The sequence below is a fragment of the Leptonychotes weddellii genome, chromosome 5 (genome assembly GCF_054177405.1).
Source record: "Leptonychotes weddellii isolate Sample4059 chromosome 5, ASM5417740v2, whole genome shotgun sequence".
In the NCBI taxonomy this organism is placed as follows: domain Eukaryota; kingdom Metazoa; phylum Chordata; class Mammalia; order Carnivora; family Phocidae; genus Leptonychotes; species Leptonychotes weddellii.
Genome location: NC_138373.1, coordinates 106,818,216 through 106,838,374, shown reverse-complemented (window position 1 = coordinate 106,838,374; position 20,159 = coordinate 106,818,216). Strand labels below are relative to the sequence as shown.

Below are 20,159 nucleotides of genomic sequence, written 5' to 3'. Positions count from 1 at the left end.
CCCCCCCCCCCCCCCCCCCGCCCCACAGGGCCATGCTACTTCATTTTTCGGGCCAGCCTTGGAGCGTTACTCATCCTTTCAGGTCAATGGCAGTGATGACATTCGACAGATCCAGAGCCTGGAAAATGGTATCCTTTTTCTCACCAAGAACAACCTCAAGTATATGGCTCGTGGGGGCCTCATTATATTTGATTACCTGTAAGTAGCTTCTCAGCTCTGGACTGGGAAAGAGGGTCCCTCCTCGAATGGGAAGGCTAAAGGATTGGAAGCTTTAGAGGGCTGGTCCCTTAGCCTTTTCTCTCCGCCACAGGCTAGATGAGAGTGAGGATATGCACAGTCTCCTGCTGACGGACGGCAGCACTCTCCTTGTTGGTGGGCTGCAGAACCACATACTGGAGATTGACCTTAACACTGTCCAGGAGACTCAGAAGGTACAAGCCTGGGGCAGGAAAGACCCAGGCAGGGTCTGAGACTTTTGGGGGCCTGGGGATAAACGTGGGCTGGGAACATGACTAAGTGTATGTGCAACCTTTCTGTTCCTTTGGTCTGTGGGAAGAATGATTCTCACTGGTTTTTCCTGCTTTCCTCCCCAGTATGCAGTCGAGACGCCTGGAGTCACTATTATGAGACAGACAAATCGCTTTTTCTTCTGTGGCCACACGTCTGGCAAGGTGGCTCGGTTCTGTTTCCTCCTACCACAAGACCCTGTTTCATCAGACATGTGCTTGGGCTCTTCCTTTCCCTCAATGCTGGGGCTGTAGTGGGGGGACGGGAGGAGTAAACAGAGTTCCTCCTCAGCCACGATATACTAGATTACCTTTCAGCCTGATGGTTTCTATTTTAACTAGATACCGTCCAGGCCAAAGAGTAAACAAGAGTTCTCTTTGGGGTCCCCTCCAGCTCTGGGCTTCTCTTTCTGCCTTTTCTGTGCTTTAATTGCCCATATCCTAGAGCCTTAGTTCTTTGGGCAGGGGCCTCACGGGGTGAGGTAGGTGGCAGGTACTTTTCCTGATGACAGTGCTGGAGGATAACCAAGTCATCTCTTCTTCAGGTTTCCCTGCGAGACCTCCGTACTTTTAAGGTGGAGCATGAGTTCGATGCTTTCTCGGGGAGTCTGTCAGATTTTGATGTGCATGGCAACCTGCTGGCCGCCTGTGGCTTCTCCAGCCGCCTCACCGGCCTGGCCTGTGACCGTTTCCTCAAGGTGTATGATCTGCGCATGATGCGTGCCATCACACCACTTCAAGTACACGTGGATCCTGCCTTCTTGCGCTTCATCCCTACCTATACTTCTCGACTTGCTATCATCTCCCAGTCAGGTAGGAAGGAATGCAGGGAGGGGTGGGAGGCGTTGATGAGTGAAGGAGAACTAGGTACCAGAAGGACTGTACTCCCAGGAACCTCTTTGTTGGAGGAAATAGTAACCTTTCAGCGGGCTATCATATCAGGGTCACGCTTAGGTTTGGTCAGAGATTAGGACTTTTATTTTCTCCCCGAGCATGAAGAACATAGAACAAGATAAAGGCGGAGCAGGCGAAACAACTTTAGAACTGCCTCTACTGGGTAGCAGACTTGCCTGTGGTTTATGGGAAGTCATCAGATGGTATTCTTTGTATCTCTAGGCATGAACTTAGGCCCCATCTTTTCTTGATACTAGGGCATAAGAGGATGGCCCCCTTTCAACTTCCAGGGCTCATTGAGCTTCCTCCTGTCTTCTAGGGCAGTGCCAGTTTTGTGAGCCCACAGGCCTGGCCAACCCAGCAGATATCTTTCATGTGAATCCTGTGGGGCCTCTGCTAATGACATTTGACGTATCAGCCAGCAAGCAGGCCTTGGCCTTTGGGGATTCTGAGGGCTGTGTGCACCTCTGGACTGATTCCCCTGAGCCTTCCTTCAACCCTTACTCCCGTGAGACCGAATTTGCTTTGCCCTGTCTCGTGGACTCGCTGCCTCCTCTGGACTGGAGCCAGGACCTGCTGCCGCTTTCCCTCATCCCTGTCCCGCTCACCACTGACACACTTCTCTCTGATTGGCCTGCTGCCAACTCCGCTCCAGCTCCCAGGTTGTACCTCACATCTGGGCCAGAAGGAGGGAGGGGGAAAGGACTGAGATACCAGGCTTCTCAGCAAGCCCTGTAGTAATCTTTCCTGATTTTCGTCTGCCCTCAGTATCTTCTTTTTTTCTGGCTCCTTGGGGGTTAGGGATATGATGGGCAGACACCACAACCTTCAAGCCTTAGAACTATACTACATTCCAGGCGAGCACCCCCTGTGGATGCAGAGATTCTTCGCACCATGAAGAAGGTGGGCTTCATTGGCTACGCGCCCAACCCCCGCACCCGGTTGCGCAATCAGGTATGTTCAGAGGAGAGAAGGTCAGCCCCCACCCCAGCCCCCTGGCATTTCTCCTCTGTCTTGTTTCTTTACTAGTCCTCGGCAGTTTTTGCTTTTAGTCAATCTGTAAAGGTCTTTTGAGGCCTACTGAATTGAGGGTACCATGCTAGGTGTTAGGGAGGATTCAGAGACACAGAAGATAGTCTTTGCTGTTAAGAAGTTTAGTATTTGGGGGCGCCTGGGTTGCTCAGTCGTTAAGCGTCTGCCTTCAGCTCAGGTCATGATCCCAGGGTCCTGGGATCGAGCCCACGTCGGGCTCCCTGCTCTGCAGGAACCCTGCTTCTCCCTCTCCCACTCCCCCTGCTTGTGTTCCCTCTCTCGCTGTGTCTCTCTCTGTCAAATAAATAAATAAGATCTTTAAAAAAAAAAAGTTTAGTATTTGGTTGGTAAAGATAAGACCTGTCTGTAACAAATTATTTATGTTCTCTCGTGAAATGCTGAAGGAATGTTACAGGCATTCAGTGCCAGGGCTGTTTGGAGGGAAAGTGTTACTCTGGGCCAGAGTGGTCAGGGAAGACATACTGAAAAAAGTGGATATTGGAAAAAAGTGAAAGATGAGTAAGTAGAAAGTAACATGGGAGCACGTTCAAGATGAGAGGTCAGTGTTAGCAAAGGTCTCAAAAAGCATAACTGCAAAAGGCATGTCTGATGGGGACTGTGATTGGACCAGTCTGGCTACAGCGGTGGTTAGTATTGGGAAATCGCAAGACGTTAAGGTCGGAAAGGGCCCAGTTGTGAAGCCTTGAATACCAAGTGTATAGTGGGAGAAGTGATGCACTGAAATAGGCATTTGGGGAGAGTCTGGTAGTGTGATGCCGGACAGAGTGAATGTGCAGAACCTGGCATGGAAGCCATCATCGTCCAGCTGTGACGAGGTGGGGTGGTGGCTGTGGGAAGAAAAAGGAAGCAGTGGCTGCTGAAAACCCCAGGAAATCGAGTGTTCAGTGTTGGGATCAAGGTGGGGGGAAACCAAAGGTAATTACGACAGCCAACAAAATTACCTCTTCTTTTTTTTTTTTTTTTTTTAAGATTTTATTTATTTATTTGACAGAGAGACACAGTGAGAGAGGGAACACAAGCAGGGGGAGTGGGAGAGGGAGAAGCAGGCTTCCCGCTGAGCCGGGAGCCCGATGTGGGACTCGATCCCAGGACCCTGGGACCATGACCTGAGCCGAAGGCAGTTGCTCAACAACTGAGCCACCCAGGCGCCCCAAAATTACCTCTTCTTGAAAATTCTAGATTCCTTACCGACTCAAGGAGTCAGACAGTGAATTTGACAGCTTCAGCCAGGTCACTGAGTCACCGATAGGACGGGAAGAGGAGCCACATCTCCACATGGTCTCGAAGAAATACCGCAAGGTGCTGGGGGATACCAAGGAAGGAGCCCTTTGGGACGTGGGGAAAGGTTCCCTGGGACAAGGGGATCACATGAGAAAGGACTGAAGGACTCAGTCGAGATGCCTTCACCTAACCACCTGGACTTGGGAGGGAGGTTCTGGGGAAGGTTCTGACTACTTGGAAGATCTAGGGGACTCTGAGGATATCTTCATTTTGCTCAGACTGTTTCTGCCTCAGGTAACCATCAAATACTCCAAGCTAGGGCTGGAGGACTTTGACTTCAAACACTACAATAAGACCCTGTTTGCTGGATTAGAGCCCCACATCCCCAATGCCTACTGCAACTGCATGATCCAGGTAAGGGTGGCTACGCCGGTGACTTGAACACGCCTACTGCCTTTCTCCTTCTCCGCGGCCCCACACCCACTACTCTTTCTCCGGGCCTCTCCAACCAAGCCCACTTTACCATGGCGTCCGCCACTATTCCTTCTTGCTCCATAGCCTTCAAGTCTCCTCTGTGCACTCCATCCTTCCGTGGCCTCCTGCTTTGTATTCTTCGCCAGCTCACTTAACCTTCCTGTCCTTCTTCCTCCCCGTACCGGTTGCCTGCCTCAGTTCTCTTGTTCTCCCGCCCCCCAGGTGCTGTACTTCCTGGAGCCTGTTCGCTGTCTAATCCAGAACCATCTTTGCCAGAAGGAGTTCTGCCTGGCTTGTGAGCTGGGCTTCCTCTTCCACATGTTGGATCTCTCTCGGGGTGACCCTTGTCAGGTCAGTGTCTGGAGACCTGAAACCATAAAAGGGGAAGGCAGGTGGACAGTAGGCAGGGACATTGCTGTGCAGATGGCCACAAAAGAGAAAATTTTCCCCATTTTACCAACACACTTCCTGGATTCCAGGGCAGTAATTTTCTTCGGGCATTCCGCACCATCCCTGAGGCATCAGCCCTTGGTCTGATCCTGGCTGACTCAGATGAGGCCTCAGGCAAAGGCAGTCTGGCCAGGCTTATTCAGAGGTGGAATCGCTTCATTCTCACTCAGCTGCATCAGGACATGCAGGAGCTCGAAGTACCCCAGGCTTATCGAGGTGCTGGAGGCAGGTATGAAATGGGGCCGTGAACAGTGAAGGCCCCCCTGTGACCTCAGGGGTCTCCTAACTGCCTCCATGTGCATGCATTGCCTTCCCCACTCTTAGCAGCTTTTGCTCATCGGGGGACTCAGTCATCGGGCAGCTGTTCAGCTGTGAGATGGAGAACTGCAGCCTCTGCCGTTGTGGCAGTGAGACCGTGCGGGCCTCGTCCACCTTGCTCTTCACGCTCTCCTACCCCGAGGCGGGCACCAGCGGTATACCGTGTGGCTGGGTTGGGAAGGCTCCCCCAGATGTCCCGTAACATCAAGGAGAGGGTGCTGGGGGGCTAACAGTGGGCCGAAGGGAGAGCGGAGAGTGAAGCACCCAGTTTCCCCTCAGATAAAACCGGGAAGAACTGTGACTTTGCTCAGGTGCTGAAGCGAAGCATCTGCCTGGAGCAGAATACACAGGCCTGGTGTGACAACTGTGAAAAGTACCAGCCCACGGTGAGTCCTCCCGCGCTGGGGACCCGGCTGGATCTCATCTGGGACTAGCTGTGTCAGCACTGCCATCCGGGGGTCTGTAGGGAGTGGGAAGAACCTCAGTGTGAAAGTGCAGATCCAGGTTTTACTGTTCCCATCCAGGGTTCCTTCCTGTAGGCTCCCTGCCATTCCTTGTTTTGTCCTCTCAGATTCAGACCCGCAACATCCGCCATCTGCCAGAGATTCTCGTCATCAACTGTGAGGTGAACAGCTTGAAAGAAGCTGATTTCTGGAGAATGCAGGCAGAGGTAAGGACCAAGTCTGGAAGCAGGGCTTTAAGTGTGCTTTTTAGTTTTCTCTCCCTTCTGTGCTCCATTTATGATTAATGTTCCTGGGGAATCAGATTTTTTTTTTTTTTTGAGATTTTATTTTATCCATTTGAGGGAGAGAGTGCACAGGGGGGAGGAGCAGAGGGAGAGGGACAAACAGACTCTGTGCTGAGTGCAGAGCCTGACTCGGGGCTTGATCCCATGACCCTGAGATCATGACCTGAGCCGAAACCAAGAGTTGGACATTTAACCAACTGAGCCGGCCACACACCCTGGGAATCAGATATTTTTTCTTTTGTGTTCAGGTTGCCTTCAAGATGGCAATAAAGAAGCATGGTGGGGAAATCTCCAAGAACAAGGAGTTTGCTTTGGCTGATTGGTAGGTATGGCCTTGAGGCAGTAGTCAAAGGATTGAGCTACCCAGTGTTTCCTCTTGTCACTGGCTGGATTTCAGAACAAATTTCTTTTTTTAGTATATGTGCTGCCGAAGCAAGCACTCAGAACAAATTTCTAATTCTCTTTTCCTGATAGGAAAGAACTAGGGAGTCCAGAGGGTATGCTGATGTGTTCCTCCACTGAGGAGTTGAAGAATGTCTGGCTTCCTTTCTCCATTCGCATGAAGATGACCAAGAACAAGGGGCTGGATGTTTGCAATTGGACTGATGGGGATGAGATACAGGTTGTTGAACAACTGGGAAGAGAAAGGGGAATAAGGGAGAGAAGGTTGGGACAGAAGCAGGGCAAGGGGAAGATGGAACTTAGTATAGGGAAAAGGTAGGGAATAAAGCTGAGTATTTACCAGTTGTGGGCTTTTCCAGAGTGACTCAGTTCAGTATTGAGAGTCATAGATGGGCTAGGATGGAGATAACCCACCTTGGTCCCCCCTCCCCAAACCCCAAACTCCCTGTCCTCTATCCCCATTCCCCTTCCTTCCCCACCCTTAAACTTAGCTTAGCAGCCTGGGTACCCCCCTCACAGTGGGGCCCAGCCAGGGCAGAGGAGGAGCATGGTGTCTATGTGTATGACCTGATGGCTACTGTGGTACACATCCTGGACTCACGCACAGGGGGCAGCCTGGTGGCTCACATCAAAGTTGGAGAGACCTACCACCAGCGTAAGGAGGTGAGTGAGATTATACACTCCTGGTGGTAGCCACAGTGGAGTCCTGGGTCTGTCCCTGTCTTGAGTCTGAGCCGGAGTGGTCCAGCTGTCACTTTAGCGACAGTCTTTTTTCTCTATCTCCACAGGGTGTTACCCACCAGCAGTGGTATCTCTTTAATGACTTTCTTATTGAGCCTATTGATAAGGTTAGTTGTGACACATTCCGTTCTCCCTTTTATCTCCCCTTTTCCTAGCATTCTCATCCTCATCCTAGAGAATGCCATGCAGATTCGGGAGGGAGGGAGGGAGGGTTCCTTAAGAATAAAAAGTGTTAGCAGAATTAAAAAATAGCACCTAGTTCTGTCTTTTGTCTGGCTAGGGAAAAAAGAAAAAGGGGCATATACGTAGGCCATTAAGTGCTTTTTCTTTTCTAGCACGAAGCTGTGCAGTTTGACATGAATTGGAAAGTGCCTGCTATCCTTTATTACGTCAAAAGGAATCTTAACTCCAAATACAACCTGAACAGTAAGTGGTACAGAGTAGACCAAAGGGTGTGGGCAGTTTAGATTGATCTTTAGGAAGAGATCTTGTTAAGATTAAGATAGGTAACAGTGTTAATATTTCCAGGGATACTAAAGAGAGTCCTGTTCATCAGGCTTAAATTTAGAATCTGGAGATCCTGAGGTGTAGTGGGGAAGAGGTGATGGGGGGAAATCTGATCAAAATGGCTAAGGTTATGATTTTGAGTCTAATCATTCTTCCCAAGTGAAGCTTGCTTCTTCTTTTGGAGACAGAAACTCCTTACTAAGGCCCTTTTTGGTGTGTTTAAACCATAGTTTCCCTGCAACTTTATGGATTTTTTAAGCTGAAGTCCAAAGCTGAAGTCTTATTCTTTCCTGTCTGCTTTTTTGTTTTTTTCTTAACATATTCCTTAGTAAGTTTTCTGATTTGATCTGTTCCATCCATCTGTTCATCAGACATGATCTTTTTACTCACATCCTTTGATTATTGAGGGATCACAGTGTAGACCCAGTCTCTGGTCAGCCATCTGGGTTTCCTTCCTCTGGTTACTTCCCTATCCCCAGCCATATGTCTTCTGGATTTTCCCTTCCAGTCAAGAACCCTATTGAGGCAAGTGTCCTGCTGGCTGAAGCCTCACTAGCACGGAAGCAGCGGAAAACACATACTACCTTTATTCCACTGATGCTGAATGAGATGCCACAGGTTGGGGACCTGGTGGGCCTGGATGCTGAGTTTGTCACCCTTAATGAGGTAACAAAGTCCAAAAGGGTGTGGTGTTGGAACAGAACTCTGGAGATATTAGGAGTCGTAAGCAGTTCTCGGATTTCCTTATCAACTCTTGTCACGTAGGAGGAAGCAGAGTTACGCAGTGATGGCACTAAGTCTACCATCAAACCAAGCCAGATGTCAGTAGCAAGGATCACCTGTGTTCGGGGCCAGGGACCCAATGAGGGTATTCCCTTCATTGATGACTACATCTCTACCCAGGAGCAGGTATTAGGATATGGAGGTGCAAGTGAGACAGACCTTGTGCGTATGTAGAGTGCTCTAGAACCCAGGGAAGAGTGGTAGAGGGAGACGCTGCACCTCACTTCCTGAACGACTTACCCTTTTCTCTATGCCTAGGTGGTGGATTACTTGACTCAGTATTCAGGAATAAAGCCAGGAGACCTAGATGCCAAGATTTCCTCTAAGCACCTCACAACTCTCAAGTCTACCTACTTAAAGCTTCGTTTTCTTATAGACATTGGAGTCAAGTTTGTGGGTCATGGTCTGCAGAAGGACTTCCGGGTCATCAACCTCATGGTTCGGGCAGGGCTCTTTTAAGAGTCCTTGAATTTGGGCTCTTTGGGGTTTATATTACGCATTTGGAGAATGGGAAATTACAGATCGCCTGCCTTCAGTCTCCCACTCTTTTATCTCTGCCAGGTGCCCAAGGACCAAGTCCTTGACACTGTCTATCTCTTTCACATGCCCCGAAAACGAATGATTTCCCTGCGATTCCTTGCTTGGTACTTTCTAGGTGAGTTGGTGTACCTTGTAGGCCCTTGTGGTGCTCATGTAAGAGTGGGAAGAAATGTTGTAGTTGTCAGAGGAGTAGGGAGGACCCTGAGTTAGTGGTGAGAGTTAATAATGGATTTAAGTAGCTTCAGTATCCCTCTGCACTAGGGATGGTGTTTGGCTTTTTCCCTTGGGGCAGTCAAGTGTTTTATTGTTTATTGGGAGTTGGAGATGTGAGTAGGGGACATGTTCTTACCTTCCTTTGCTAGGTCCCAAACTATTCCACTTCTAATTCCCCTAGACTTAAAGATTCAAGGGGAAACCCATGACAGTATTGAGGATGCCCGCACAGCCCTTCAGCTCTACCGAAAATATCTGGAGCTAAGCAAAAATGGCACTGAGCCTGAGTCCTTCCACAAAGTGCTCAAGGGTCTTTATGAGAAGGGCCGAAAGATGGACTGGAAGGTGCCTGAACCTGAGGGCCAGACGAGTCCCAAGAGTAAGACCTGGGATGGGACAAGGGAAACTGGACAGGGTGGGTTTTGACTGCATATGTGAAGATTATACCCACGGTAATAATAATGATCATGGTGATGTCAGCAACAGTACCACCCCTACCTTGTATTTGTAAAGCACTCAATAGTTTACAAAGCACTTAATCTTCCCAACATTCAGTGAAATAGATTTTATTACTGAAACTCTCCATTGATTCTAACCTTCTTTTGCCCAGTTCTAACATGTTTGGGGCGGGTTTGCCCTCTTTTCTCTTGCTTTTTCTACACTCACCCTAAGAGTCAATGCTCTTGGTTTTGTCTGACAGATGCAGCTGTCTTCTCCTCAGTGTTGGCGCTCTGACCTCACCCTCTCCCAGCGAACTACCCCCTCTCCCTTCAGTGTTCTGTGGCCCCAGAACTGGGAGATGGCTTCCCAAGTTGGCTATACCGTGTCCGCTTCCAGAATTGGACCTTCTCAGGGTCTACAGATGGTGCTATTAATAGAACTGGAACGCAACAGAGTTGTTGCAAAGGGAAGAGGAGCCAGATTCCTTTTTCATCCTGTGCAAAATAGCAGGCCAGAAGCAGAGTCTAGAAATGACCCAAATGGAAAGTAATTGGTAATCTTGATAAATATCCTGGGTAATTAATATCCAGGCAAAAAACAAAACAAACCACAAAAAACAAAACAAAAACGCTCCTAGAACCAGTACTCTCGATTCCTAGTTGGCTAAGGACTGAAGTCCTGGACAGTGACAGGCTTAAAACAGTAGCTCAAGCCAGCTCAAGTCTCTGACTGCTTGAGGGATGCCTGGAGGGGCCAGGACATAGAGTATTGGTGCCCCTAGCAAACCAGTGTTGCCAACACCATCATTGCCAAAAGGGCCTTTGGGTCCTAGACGAAGCTTGGCTGCTGGCTTCACTCCTGCTGACAGCTGAGAAGCCTCTGTCTTCCATCCACTCTCCTGTTCCAAGTTTTGTTATTTTTAAAATTTTGTTTTAAACTGCATGTTTTATAAAATAAAAACAAAAATATTATTGGCTGTCATCTATGTCATTAGAGACCTGGGAGTGTGGGATGCTCTGACTTAAGCCCTCCTCTACTTTGTATTGGTTTTCTGTAACAACTGGAAAAAAAGCTTTCAAATTCCCACCTAGAAATGAAGGTGAAGCTCTGGAGTCCAAAGTTAAAGATGTTGGAGGAATATAATTATGTCTTACCTCCACAATGTTAGGTCTTTGCTATAGCTGCCTAGTACCCTAAGGTCAGATTCTTCTAAGACGTAGGGTACGGTTTCCTCGTTAATTCTGTAAAAGGGAAATTCGGGAAGCTGACAAACTACAGGTTTCAGGTTATCTTGAGACCTGTAGATACTAACAGCATCTGTGTAGTGCTGCGGTGCTTCCTGGGAGATGTAGTTTCCTGACTATTGAAACCACGTCTTCTCACCCGCTAGCAGTGCACCTTTCTTTTGGAAGGTCCTAGCCCACCTAGACTGACACGCGCGCGCGCGCGCACCTGACCGCCTCCTTACGCCACGCCGCTCACTGTCCTTGCTTCAGGCCACTCCTATTCTTCGGCTGACCCCTGGTGGTCACGTGGAGCTGTTCGCCACGCAAGTCTGGGTCCTTCTGCGATCCACCGGGGTCCTCACTGCCTGGAAGCCGCTCCTGAGCTGCCTGTTCGCGCGAGAGTTTGGAGGGGCGGGTTTGGGGTCGGTCTCCGGTGTGGGGCTCGCACCGCGGCGCGTCGGAGCCCTGCTTAGGCGCCCGCTTAGAGTGCGGGGAGTTCGGTCAGGCAGTCGCTGGGGCATCCGTGCCTGGAAAGTGCCGGAGCGCTCTGGAGAAGCCTGGACAGCCCCGCTCCCCAGCAGCCAGGTGCTAGGGTCCGGAGCTAAAGTGAGAGTCCGGCCGTCTTCGAGCGCCTGGGCCACGGCGGCGGCCCTGGGAGCAGAGGTGGGACAGGTGCGAGTGGCACTAAGTGTCGGGGATGGACTGGAGCGGAGGCGATGGCGGCGTCCTTAGAAAGGGGGCGGCGTCCTTAGAAAGGGGGCTGGTCCGCACGGGAAATAGCTTATAGGCTGGAGGTGGGGATGCAGTAATCTAAGGTGGTGGGTCCAAATAGGCCCCAGTTATTGAGTGCTCTTCTCCCGCCCACCACCTCGCTGCCTCCTGGCCTGAATCAGCTGCCTCCCTTGCCGGCAGCTCCTCGGTGCCTGCCGTCCTCGCTTACTCGCCAGTCTCCGTTCCGCAGCTGCCACATAACCCTGTGAGCCCTGGCCAGCCGACGCTGAAGTACCAACATCTGGGGCCTCACCTGTCGACGTAGTGTCTGGGGCTGAGCCCCAAGTCCCTAGCTCGCGCTCTCACTCACCGCCGGGGGAATCCGAGGCCTCAAGCGCTGGGAACGGAGGAGTCCCTTTGTGTCCTGGCCGTTTCCTGAAAAGTAGAGCCAGAGTCACCGTGAGGCCTTTGTAGGCCTTGGGACGAGGGGTGGGGGTGAGGGTGGGGGTGGGAGTAATGGAGCCGGCTGCTCACACCTATGTTTTATGCCAACCCAAACCCAGGTGGAGCAACCCCGTTACGCTAAAGATGAAAGGCTGGGGTTGTCTGGCCCTGCTTCTGGGGGCCCTGCTGGGAACTGCCTGGGCCCGGAGGAGCCAGGATCTACACTGTGGAGGTAAGGGCACAAAAAGAGAGAAGTGAGAGGAGGGTGGAGGAGACAGAGCCTTGGGAGAGCATGAGATCCAGGCTCTGGGAGAAGGAGGAATGGAAATCCCTGGGTGATTCCTTTCTCCCCTCCTCCCGCCTCCTCTCTCTCCCCTCACACCAGCTTGCAGGGCTCTGGTGGATGAACTAGAGTGGGAAATTGCCCAGGTGGATCCCAAGAAGACCATTCAGATGGGCTCTTTCCGAATTAATCCAGATGGCAGCCAGTCAGTGGTGGAGGTAACTGTTACTGTTCCCCCAAATAAAGTAGCTCACTTGGACTTTGAATGAGAACTCAACTAATTAAGAAGGACCTTGGTTTAATAGAAATGAAGAAAACATCGACCCAGAGGGGTATCTAAAAGATTGGGTTTTCTGATTTGTAAGAGGCTGGAAGCTTCTACCCTATGCACTTGCTTCCTGGCCCCAAACCTTAAGACTTTATTTCTGCTGTGGTTGTTAGCAAAGCCTGATCAGCCCCCTTCTCCACATCCTTAATTCATGTCACTTATGTTTTCACTATGGCATAATCGTATACATACAAACATTCATTCAAAAAAGAAAGAGAAGGTCTTATCTTTGTATTTAGGAAATTCATGTTTTAGTTGAAAACATGACACAAATACACAAAGCTGTATCTGGTGAGCAGTATATAAAGAAAATTTAGGCTATGATGTTTGTGAGATGCTTTAATAGTTGTTATCCTCAAAGCCTATACTACTCTCTAATGCTCCTATTGAGGACAGGTATTAGTCTCATTTAATACAAAGAAAGACAGTCATTAGCTTACACCATAAGAATTAAGGGAATTCAAAGGAAAAGAACACCTAATTAAGTAGGATTAATCAAAGAGGTCTCTGTTTATCTAGAATTTGGAGCTAATGATACTTGTTATATTTCTTAGAATTGGATAGTGAGGTAAAATACGATCGTATATTTGAAAGCACTTTGGAACTCTACAGATAAACTGTATTGTTTTTAATTAGGGAAGGCTTTTTAGAATAGGTTGGTTGAACTAGATTTGGAAGGAAAAGTAAGGATATAAATTACTAACGTACAGACATAGAAGAATGTGACCCAAGGCTGAGGACATTTCTAGGTGCCTTATGCTCGCTCAGAGGCCCACCTCACAGAGCTGCTAGAGGAGGTATGTGACCGGATGAAGGAGTATGGGGAACAGATTGACCCTTCCACCCACCGCAAGAACTACGTACGTGTAGTGGGCAGGAGTGGAGAATCCAGTGAACTGGACCTACAGGGCATCCGGATTGATTCGGACATCAGTGGTACTCTCAAGTTTGCGGTGAGCTTTGGGAGTGGGTAGCTGGTTTTTGAAACTTCGGGGAGTTATTGGAGAGCCGAAGTGGCAAGTTGTGCTAACATCCTCCTCCTCTCTGGAGGTGGAGGCAAAAGGCTGTTTCTTGCTGCCCTCTCTCACTCATTTCTCCCTTGGCTTGACAGTGTGAGAGCATTGTGGAGGAATATGAGGATGAACTCATTGAATTCTTTTCGCGAGAGGCTGACAATGTGAAAGACAAACTTTGTAGTAAGCGAACAGGTAAACTACTTCCACTTTACTGCCTGTCCTCATAGCCCTTTGGAACCCGGCACATTCCCTAGCATGTTCCTCTACCTCCTGCCCCCAACCCCCATCCTCTGATGTTAGCTCAAGACTTGGCTTCTGTTGCCTATGACTTAGGGACTTGGGTTCTTCCTCTCCATTCTCTTCCTGTCAGCTTTCAGAATTTGTGGCTCTCTCACTTGAGATACAGGTGAGAGGATAGTGGGAATGTTTTGTCATTTAAAAGGATATGCTCTGAAAATTGGTGGTTGGTGTGTGCCAGTTTGGTTTGGGGTATTTTCTCGATAGTGGCATATATCGGTATGAGAGTGGCATTTTCCTTCAAACTGTTATGTGCTATTTGCAGATCTATGTGACCATGCCCTGCACATATCGCATGATGAGCTCTGAACCACTGGAGCAGCCCAGACTGACAGGCTTGATGGATCACCCCCAGGAGGGGAAGAGGGTGGCAATGCCTTTTATATTATGTTTTTACTGAAATGAACTGAAAAATTGTGAAACCAAAAGTATGAACTGTGTTGTCTTTTCATACCCAGAATCAACCCTTACAGGTAGGCTTGAAGATAGGGGATTCCAGATAGGAAAGGAAAGCAAAGGAGGAGCTTTGGAAATGGTGTAGCATGAAGGTAGGAGGAGTCTGAGGCTTTCATTCTTTTGCCATCTGAGATTCCTGCTGGACTCACAAACTAGATAAGCACTTACCAGTGCTTACTCAATACCATGTGTTTAGAGTCTAATTGTGGAGAGAAGAGGAACCTCTGTGAATAAGCAAGGAAACATAGGTAAGTGTACGGTAGTATGGGATTCTAGAAATTACGTGTATTTATACTGATGAAACAGAAAGTAAGACAGAACTTGGTCTTGAAATAACGGACATGCATTATTCTCCCCTCCTTGCCCTTCCAGATGGAGGGATCAGCAATAGCAGACAGAAAGGGGAAATGGATATGATCAACTCATCTGAAAAGTAAGGGCTTTATCAGATAGGGAGAGATGAGGTAAGGAATGTTACTTAATGAAGCCCCTTGCTTGCTGGCCTAAGCTTTTAGATTTGATGCCAACTGCAACACTAAAGTATACCTTTATCATCTCCATCTGTCACTCTGGACTGTAAGTCTGTCCCCACTTTGTATGTGTAGAGATTCTGTACTGGGGCATAGGGATGAAAACCTAAAGGATACCTTCTCTTAGGAGCTTCTTAAACACCCTGATCCAGAGGTGTGTCTGTCTCGGGGTTTGGAATGGAACATTTCTATCCCAGGAATGCCTCAGGGAAAGAACACCTGAATAAACATTTTGAAGACTTTTTAAATCAAGCGTTTTAGAATCTAAAGAGAGCTTGGAGGTCATCTAGTTCACCTCTGCCCATTTTACAGATGAAGAAATTGAGGCCCAGAGATACCACAGGTCCTGAAGTTCTGTAGTGGCAAAATTGGATCAATAAGCTAACGTTCCCAAGTGTCAATCTGATCTAATATAGCTGTAAGGTAGCTTCTATATTAAGTCTTTTTTTTCCTCTTAATACCTTGCACTAAGCCTGGCACACAAAGTGAACAGGTTCAACGAAGCTTTCTTGTACCACAAATCCCTATGAAATCTAACACATGAACTAGTTCATAGCAAGTATCCTGATACTAGTTGATGACTAAACTCAGGGTCTAGTGTTAATTCCTTCTTTTCTCATCAGCCATAAGAAATGCTGTATCCTGTCAAGTCCATTTTCCAGACCAGCTGTTTCTAACCATTTTTTCTTCTGTGATGCACATGAATAATGTTCACATGCTTCATACCCCTGTGAGTATACCCAGGATTCTGTCCATTGCCTGCTTCGTGTCTAAAAACTTACTCTTCCAGTGGCGCCTGGGTGGCTCAGTCGTTGAACGTCTGCCTTCGGCTCAGGTCATGGTCCCAGGGTCCTGGGATCGAGCCCCACATCGGGCTCCCTGCTCTGCGGGAAGCCTGCTTCTCCCTCTCCCACTCCCCCTGCTTGTGTTCCCTCTCTCGCTGTGTCTCTCTCTGTCAAATAAATAAACAAAATCTTAAAAAAATAAATAAAAACTTACTCTTCCATCAGAAAGCTTATCAGAAGTGTGAGAGTATTCTTTTTTTTTAAAGATTTTATTTATTTGACAGAGACACAGTGAGAGAGGGAGCACAAGCCGGGGGAGTGGGAGAGGGAGAAGCAGGCTTCCCGCCGAGCAGGGAGCCCGATGCGGGGCTCGATCCCAGGACCCTGGGATCATGACCTGAGCCGAAGGCAGACGCCCAACAACTGAGCCACCTAGGTGCCCCATGAAGTGTGAGAGTACTCTTATAGGGAACTCAAAATTGTTTTAATGTACAAAAAAACAAATTATTCACAAGTTTTAATAAAATACTGTTAGTTCGTAATAAATTACTTGTGGTACACCTCACTAGTCTTGTCAAGATACAGCTGTTAAGAACTCTCTTGCCCCAGAGTCTTTGCCGTTGCTACACAGGGGTGTGTCCTACATAGGGAAGAGTGGACATTAGCGTCCTTGACTTGATCCTCAGTAAGTTAGGAGGATATAGTTTGCACATCTCTTTATTCATATCACAGGTTACCACAAGGAATCCACGAATTTATCTGAACCCTTCTGGAGGCTCCCTACAACAAATTATTCTAGCCCAGTATCTGGTAGATCAAATAGTAACTTTGCATATCTGGTTACATCTTAAGCTTTAGATGTCTTCTAAATGAGTTTTCAGTAAAACGTCAGAACTTAAGGGGCGCCTGGGTGGCTCGGTCGTTAAGCGTCTGCCTTCGGCTCAGGTCATGATCCCAGCGTCCTGGGATCGAGTCCCACATCGGGCTCCCTGCTCAGCGGGAAGCCTGCTTCTCCCTGTCCCACTCCCCCTGCTTGTGTTCCTGCTCTCGCTGTCTCTCTCTGTCAAATAAATAAATAAAATCTTAAAAAAAAGAAAAGAAAAAAAAAAACGTTAGAACTTAAACACTCTTAAAGACAGTGTTAAGTGAGATCTGGATGTGACTAAGAAAATTTAATATGTGAAAATCTAGTCCTTTAAGTTTTAGGGGCACCTGGGTGGCTCAGTCAGTCAAACGTCTGTCTTCCGCTCAGGTCATGATCCCAGGGTCCTGGGTCAAATCCCGCATCCAGCTCCCTGTTCAGTGGGGAGCCTGCTTCTCCCTCTCCCCCTGCTCGTGCTCTCTCTCTCTCCCTCTCACTCTTTCTCTCAAATAAAATACTTTAAAAGTGAAAAAAAATAAAAATAAGTTTTAGAGGGTTTTTATGCTGTTAAAAAGGATTCAGAGCAGGGACAAGATTCCTTTATAGGACAGGGATGAATAGCAAGGGCAAAGGAACTAATATATGGTGAATACTCCTATAACAAGCCCATACACCTTATTTAATCTTTACAATTCTAAGAAATAGATGTTACTCCATTTTACAGATGAAGAAAATAAGCTCAAAGAGGTTGTGTCTTGGGGAGTCAAGTCTTAGTGATCGTCTTATCCCTAGGCCAGTGGTCTTTCTGCTACATCTCGTTCCCTGTAGTGGAGTCTCCATGTAGTCCCCAGTGGCTGTTTACACTAGTACTTTTGTTTGAAAACTACCTCCAAGTTTGAACACATGCCCTCTGACTCTAATAATAGTGAGAAGGTATCATATCCTCCTTTCAGCTATTTCTTCCAGACTGGTTATTCATTGTAATAAGAAACCCATTCTACCCCCTGGTCAGTTTAGGTGCTAAATAGCTTTATGTACTCTGGGAGGGTCATGATTTATCATGTATTTCCAGTATGGATGTACAAAGGTTTTACAGATGAGTAAGAATAAGTTCCTTATTTTATAAGTAAGTTCCTTATTTTATAAAATATTTTAAAATATAGAACACACTGAGCTGGCGTGCCCGGGAGACAGTTAACAATGACTCAGAGGGCGCCTGGGTGGCTCAGTTGGTTAACCGACTGCCTTCGGCTCAGGTCATGATCCTGGAGTCCCAGGATGGAGTCCCACATCAGGCTCCCCGCTCAGCAGGGAGTCTGCTTCTCCCTCTGACCCTTCCCCTCTCTTGCTCTCTCTCTCTCATTCTCTCTCTCTCAAATAAATAAAATCTTTAAAAAAAAAAACAATGACTCAGAGTTGCAGCTGATAATTCCCAGTCATCACCATATAAACAATACAGTTTAGTAGTTAAGATACAGCTTCTGGCCAATTACGAACCATGATCCTCAGCAGGATACTTTTATCTAAACCTTGCTTTCCTGCTCTGTAGAGATCCTATTATCTACATCCCTTAGAGTTGTTGTTGAGGATCAATTAAGATAATGCGTGAACCACATTTAGATAATACCTGGAAATTGTAGTAAGTATTCAATAAATTTTAGCTATTACCCAGTAAATACAGGAGTTTGATTTACTGAAGTTGGCAGTGAAGTTTAGACCACATTTTCCCACTTACCCTTAGCCACCAGGGGGCACCATTGCCTCTGTCCATTTTTAAAAGAGGTCCTTCCAAGGTCAAGATGACCTCAATTGTCAGCCTTCTCTCCACTCCCCCCTCTCAGGCACTTAGGTGTATTTGGACCTAAAGCTCATTTGGCTGCTTTATTCGTGCCAATACTCCCTTAACTTTCTTCTCTCCTCCCCAAGTCCCATTCACATTTAGAAAGAGATTCTAAGCTTCTGGGAGGTAACATTTAGTCCTTCTGATCCCTGAGCTTTCCCACTGGCTTTATAGTAGTGGGTGTCAGGACTAAACAACCTCAAAACAAGCCCTTAAAGCCTTCATAACACTAGGCTCCAGGACATGGTGTCAAGAGGCTTAGAGCACTGCTGTTTCCCACCCTCCCTCCAATCATTAGAGCTCCAAGTAAGTTACCTTTATGGCTGCTCAATGATTCTTTCTTTGTGGGATGCCTGGCTGGTTCACTAGGTAAAACATACAACTCTTGATCTCATGGTTGTGAGTTCAAGTCCCACATTGGGTGTAGAGATTACTTAAAAATAAAATCTCTAATAATAATAAATATAATAATAATTATTATTATTATTATTATCTCTTTGGTAGCCTCACCCTGAGAATGCCTCCTGTCTTTTGGGGGGCACTGGAGTTCAAGCCTCTGGTCAGCTGGTTAGTCTCTGTGGATAATTAACCAGAGAGCAGAAACCAGGTCAGACTATTCTAGGGTTAGGAGGAGATCCTCTGTGAGATGCTAAATTGGGAGCAAATATTGATCAGTGGAGCTTTGAAGTCACTGAGAAGGTAGTTGAGGTCAATGTTCCTTTGGGGCTCTGCTTGGCTTCTGTTTTGGAAGTTCTTTCCTAAGACCTACCTATCTGATCCCCAAGCCAAAGGAGTATTGCTTGGTAGGTGTGAAGCTAGGTACAAGGTAACCTGGGAAGAGAAAATGGTGGTTTTCCTTCTCTTTCCCCAACTCCAAGCTATAAACTAGTTTCTTTATAAAGTAGGTCTATCTAAACCTGGTTTAAATGGTACTGAGACTTCTGAATCTTGTTACTGCTATGTGAAGGGATAAAAGGACTGTTCATTTGGGGCTTGGGGTTTATAGATAAGGTGCCCTGGTCCTTGGGTCAGTTCTCCTCTGCCCCTAGGTCAATGACAATGATATTCTTAGGAGGTAGAAAGGTCCTGAGGTCTCATCTACCTAGAGGAGTTAGTCAAGAGTGATATGGAAGATCACTTTAGTACCGTGGTTCATTTAGTGGTCTCTGGGAAGCATAGGATAAAAGTGTACAGAAGACAGCCAAGTAGGAGAAGGGGTTCAGAGGCCCTATGGGAGTGATGGGAGTGATGTGACAAAAAGGGAGGATGCTTAATGCCTGATTTTGGATGTGGGGCTAGTCTGCAGCTTTTGATCTTATGGCTAGATGTGGGGTGGGCTGGCTGCTTGGGGTTATGTGACTGGAGTGGCAGTGAGACTAATGCCCAGGACCCAAAGGTTCTGGCCTGTGCTGGAAGCCTTCATTTTGTTTTGTTTTGTTTTTTATGATTTTAAGTAATCTCTACACCCGAGGTGGGGCTCCACCCTACAACCCCGATATCAAGAGTGGCATGCTCCACCAACTGAGCCAGCCAGGCGCCCTTGGGAAGCCTTCATATTAAGGGGGCATTTGTAAGACTTAGATTTCCCGACACTGGATGCCGAACTGACAGCCCATAAAGAGCACTGGATATTCAGGCTCCTGCCTTTGCTTTCCATCTCCACATATTGGGGTCTCTTCGTATCTATAATACCATGGCCTCTGCTGACCTCAACTGATCACCAGACAGCCAACTCTGGCATCATACACATGACGTCACCTCTATGGCCATTAAGTCATTGACCAAAGACATTCATCCCGAAAGCGTGCCAACAGGGTAGGAGGAGCTGGCAAAGATCAGTAGCCGTGATAGTATCTTAAAGGATTGGCTTCCGAGGATCTTCTAAGGTCGGAGTCCTTGGAACCTTTTTCTCTCATATTCCCCGCAGAACAAACCCCAAATGTGTTAAGGGCGAGAAGGGAAGCCTAAGAAGGAAGTTAACTGAGTTATCAGGCACATATTTAGTCACCTACACGTCCCACCCGCCCATCCTTAATTAGCCTAACCCAGGCGATCCAATCCTGCCCTCCACAACTGCTGTCAACGGCTCA

The 20,159-nt window shown here is 47.7% G+C and overlaps 2 protein-coding genes across 15 annotated transcripts in view; both read left to right on the top strand.

The window, feature by feature from the left end:
* PAN2 (poly(A) specific ribonuclease subunit PAN2) overlaps nt 1–10,262 on the top strand; it is a 13,932-nt gene extending 3,670 nt beyond the window's left edge. For 2 of the 12 annotated variants that reach the window (XM_031036395.2, XM_081821869.1), the window contains 24 exons: nt 83–198; nt 311–431; nt 594–671; nt 1,052–1,319; nt 1,720–2,062; nt 2,258–2,354; nt 3,633–3,752; nt 3,969–4,088; nt 4,371–4,499; nt 4,628–4,827; nt 4,923–5,071; nt 5,196–5,302; nt 5,488–5,586; nt 5,913–5,986; nt 6,139–6,286; nt 6,586–6,729; nt 6,855–6,914; nt 7,143–7,233; nt 7,823–7,980; nt 8,080–8,223; nt 8,356–8,535; nt 8,659–8,752; nt 9,032–9,229; nt 9,551–10,262. In XM_031036395.2, the coding sequence (XP_030892255.1) occupies nt 83–198; nt 311–431; nt 594–671; nt 1,052–1,319; nt 1,720–2,062; nt 2,258–2,354; nt 3,633–3,752; nt 3,969–4,088; nt 4,371–4,499; nt 4,628–4,827; nt 4,923–5,071; nt 5,196–5,302; nt 5,488–5,586; nt 5,913–5,986; nt 6,139–6,286; nt 6,586–6,729; nt 6,855–6,914; nt 7,143–7,233; nt 7,823–7,980; nt 8,080–8,223; nt 8,356–8,535; nt 8,659–8,752; nt 9,032–9,229; nt 9,551–9,585 (3,273 nt within the window). In that variant the 3' untranslated portion in view covers nt 9,586–10,262. Of the gene's footprint in view, nt 1–28; nt 199–310; nt 432–593; nt 672–1,051; nt 1,320–1,719; nt 2,063–2,257; nt 2,355–3,632; nt 3,753–3,968; nt 4,089–4,370; nt 4,500–4,627; nt 4,828–4,922; nt 5,072–5,195; nt 5,303–5,487; nt 5,587–5,912; nt 5,987–6,138; nt 6,287–6,585; nt 6,730–6,854; nt 6,915–7,142; nt 7,234–7,822; nt 7,981–8,079; nt 8,224–8,355; nt 8,536–8,658; nt 8,753–9,031; nt 9,230–9,550 lie in introns of all 12 variants that reach the window. The other 10 variants (XM_006741018.3, XM_081821868.1, XM_031036396.2 and 7 more) reach the window with 9 other exon arrangements.
* A 592-nt stretch (nt 10,263–10,854) lies between these two features.
* CNPY2 (canopy FGF signaling regulator 2) lies at nt 10,855–14,024 on the top strand. Of its 3 annotated transcripts, none has more exons than XM_006741016.3 (6): nt 10,855–11,180; nt 11,792–11,904; nt 12,058–12,173; nt 13,033–13,236; nt 13,395–13,491; nt 13,862–14,024. In XM_006741016.3, the coding sequence occupies exons 2-6, from the start codon at nt 11,817–11,819 to the stop codon at nt 13,903–13,905; spliced, it is 549 nt and encodes a 182-aa protein (XP_006741079.1). In that variant the 5' UTR covers nt 10,855–11,180; nt 11,792–11,816; the 3' UTR covers nt 13,906–14,024. The 3 variants fall into 3 exon arrangements, with proteins under 3 accessions (XP_006741079.1, XP_030892265.1, XP_030892267.1); XM_031036405.2 differs by having other exon boundaries at nt 10,856–11,189; XM_031036407.2 differs by lacking the exon at nt 10,855–11,180 and adding an exon at nt 11,503–11,698.
* Nucleotides 14,025–20,159: the final 6,135 nt, after the last annotated feature.

Bases quoted from the DNA above. Each gene is read 5' to 3' on its own strand.
- CNPY2 (XM_006741016.3), top strand. From the start codon at position 11,817: ATGAAAGGCTGGGGTTGTCTGGCCCTGCTTCTGGGGGCCCTGCTGGGA. The intron at 12,174-13,032 runs GTAACTGTTACT...GGACATTTCTAG, and splicing joins GCAGCCAGTCAGTGGTGGAG to GTGCCTTATGCTCGCTCAGA. The intron at 13,492-13,861 runs GTAAACTACTTC...TGCTATTTGCAG, and splicing joins ACTTTGTAGTAAGCGAACAG to ATCTATGTGACCATGCCCTG.